This window comes from Montipora capricornis, chromosome 9, assembly GCF_036669925.1.
Source record: "Montipora capricornis isolate CH-2021 chromosome 9, ASM3666992v2, whole genome shotgun sequence".
Classification (NCBI taxonomy): Eukaryota; Metazoa; Cnidaria; class Anthozoa; order Scleractinia; family Acroporidae; genus Montipora; species Montipora capricornis.
Window position 1 is genome coordinate 26,161,329 of NC_090891.1, and position 2,500 is coordinate 26,163,828.

The 2,500-nt window shown below is 35.8% G+C and overlaps 1 protein-coding gene across 1 annotated transcript in view; it reads left to right on the top strand.

Annotated features, from left to right (window-relative positions):
* Positions 1-518: 518 nt before the first annotated feature.
* LOC138016907 (uncharacterized) overlaps positions 519-2,500 on the top strand; it is a 7,956-nt gene continuing 5,974 nt past the window's right edge. Inside the window, exons 1-2 of the mRNA XM_068864080.1 lie at positions 519-780; positions 859-931. Of these exons, the coding sequence (XP_068720181.1) occupies positions 731-780; positions 859-931 (123 nt within the window). The 5' untranslated portion in view covers positions 519-730. The remainder of the gene's footprint in view (positions 781-858; positions 932-2,500) is intronic.

Here is a 2,500-nt window from a genome sequence, read left to right on the forward strand (position 1 = left end):
AAAAAAGAACAAAAAAACTTCCCATGACAGTTCCTGAAATAAAAAGTATGGGTTTATCTGCCCCCTGAGGTGGCTTGGCCAATCATAAAGCAGAAGGTGTAGCTTTGCACGGTCAGTAAACTCATATGTAATTATATTTAACCCTGAGGGCAGTCTTTCACTGTGTAATCCTAATCCCCAAGGACAACATGAAACCTGAGCTGAACCAAACCCAAGCCATTTACCCTCCGTAAGGCCCCAAACACGTGCAAGGTGTGTGTAACCACGCCTAATGTTGTTGATTGTGTCACAAAGTTACCGTAAGCGGGAGGTATTATCTTGTAGAAAAAAATGGTCTTTTCCAACGTTCCTTACAGGTTTACGATTTATCATTCATTTTATTGTCGGATTCTCTGAAACAAGGAAAGAAATTCAGCCAGTCGAGGAGGCGATTGCGTCTATTCTATGTAAATCGTTGCCCCTATTGTGAACAAAATGAACATGTATACTGAACAAGTTTCTGTCACGTGACTATTTGCATTTGAAGTTGATCAACCTCATAAGTATACCAAGGAAAGGAGACTTAATTTACTTCTGTGATCCACATCACCTAACAGCTTCAAAATACCAAAAGCATTTTATTGGTATTTCATTCCACTGAAAGACCTACCGGTTGCACCGTAAACATTTCTTATTTCCGAGTCATTGGAACATATTCAGAGCGACGCTGTCTGTGTATTTAGAGAGAACAATGCTTCAGAAACTGCCTCTAATATTCTACGTAACAGCTTTGGCTCTTAAGTAAGTATAGGTTCAGTTTGTATTTTTTACTATAATTTCATAATTTTCTTTCTCGATTTACTTTTACTCCGTTTACAGATGGGGCATTTGCGATCCCGTGAACCTGGTCTTCCTGAACAACGGACGTTCGTCCAATCTACACTTGCAACAGGTATGTGCACACTTTGCATGCGGCCAAAAAAAAAATCCAGAGGTTTAAAAAAAAATTAAGGAAGTTTTTAACGTCAAGATTGCCTATCTTGGCCATTCTAGCTTTGGATCTGTTGCATAATTTTCGGTTCTAAATAAAATTCACGAATGGAAGTGCCGGCAAAAACGAAAAAAGATCGAGTACACTATATAAGGATATCAAGAAAAGAAACTGTAGTGGAATGCAATCTAATAAATTTTACTACGAAAACCAGGGCTAAACGATGCGATTTGGTCGCGAGTAATCAGACATTTTAAAATAGGAACCTTTCTTGTTCAATACTCTATGTTGAAATAAAAAGAAAAAAACGTTTCACGGTTTTAGTTGTTCATGTGGTCTATGCTGAGTACAGACAAGGCTTCGTTGTACCGAGGAGAATTGAAACTTATCCTTTCCTTGCAGTTGACTCCGGTTTAAATTTTCATGTGATCTCATCAGTGTAAGCTAATTTAGAACTTTTTAAAAGTTGTTGTTTTGATTCCGACGCTGGAATCAGAGGTTTTTCGTCCCCAACAGTTGTTGTTAAACAAATCGATCGCAGAGATAAAACCTTATTTAATTAAGGTAGAAAAGTAGAAATTGCGATAAAAGGCTATTTAGTAATTAAGGTTAAGGATTTTCTGCGGTTTTCGAATGAACTTCCTTCTGGAACTTTGAATTTGGAAAGCTATAATAGGCTAATATATATTCATGAAAAAAGAGCAGGTAGTAATTTCAGAGACTTAAATATTGCAAAGTCATCTTTTAGATTCATGATTCTCATGTGTGTTTTCCTGTCCCTAAGACTCTATGTTGTTAATGGAAGAAACCACCTTGTTTGCTAAATGCTAAAAATTTGCCTCTTAGTAGCCAAACACAGTCATATCAAAGATTTGTAAAATCATTTACCAAAATATCTGCCAAATCATTGCACTAAAACCTTGTAAAATTCACATAGAAGACCATCAGTTCCTGGCGTTTTATTGGAGGGCATGGATTTTAATGCTTTCAAGAATTCTTCCCTTTTTAACAGACGAGCTCTTGGCAAAAAAATTGTTCTCCCTAATGTGTTTATTATTTGGCTGTTGAAAGAAATCTTTAGCAAATCGCTGGTTGTTTATCTTAGAACTATAAATGTTTTCATAAAAAGACACACATTCATTTAAAATTTCCGTGTCTGTGACAACAAAATTTCGCTCGTTAGTTAAACTGTTTTATAGTCCCTCGTTTACAGTGCTTTTTTTCACATTAAGGAAGTACTTGGTCTTTTTCTCGCCTTCATTGTACCATAGGGATCTGAGTCTGACAATAGCTCCTTTTGCTTGATATCCAATCAATGTTATCTCCAATTCTCTTTTCTTTGTTTCAAGTTCTAATCATTTTTTCTTTGTTTTTGAGAATCATCAATAGAAGTGCTACTAAGATCTTTTTCCAAAGTATCAATTGATTTCTCGACTTTCTCTTGCTCCCTCGTAATCCTCTTTTTTTTTAGCCGCTCCATATTTTATTGACTATTTTCTTACTTTCATTTTAACCATTTCCCAAATTAAG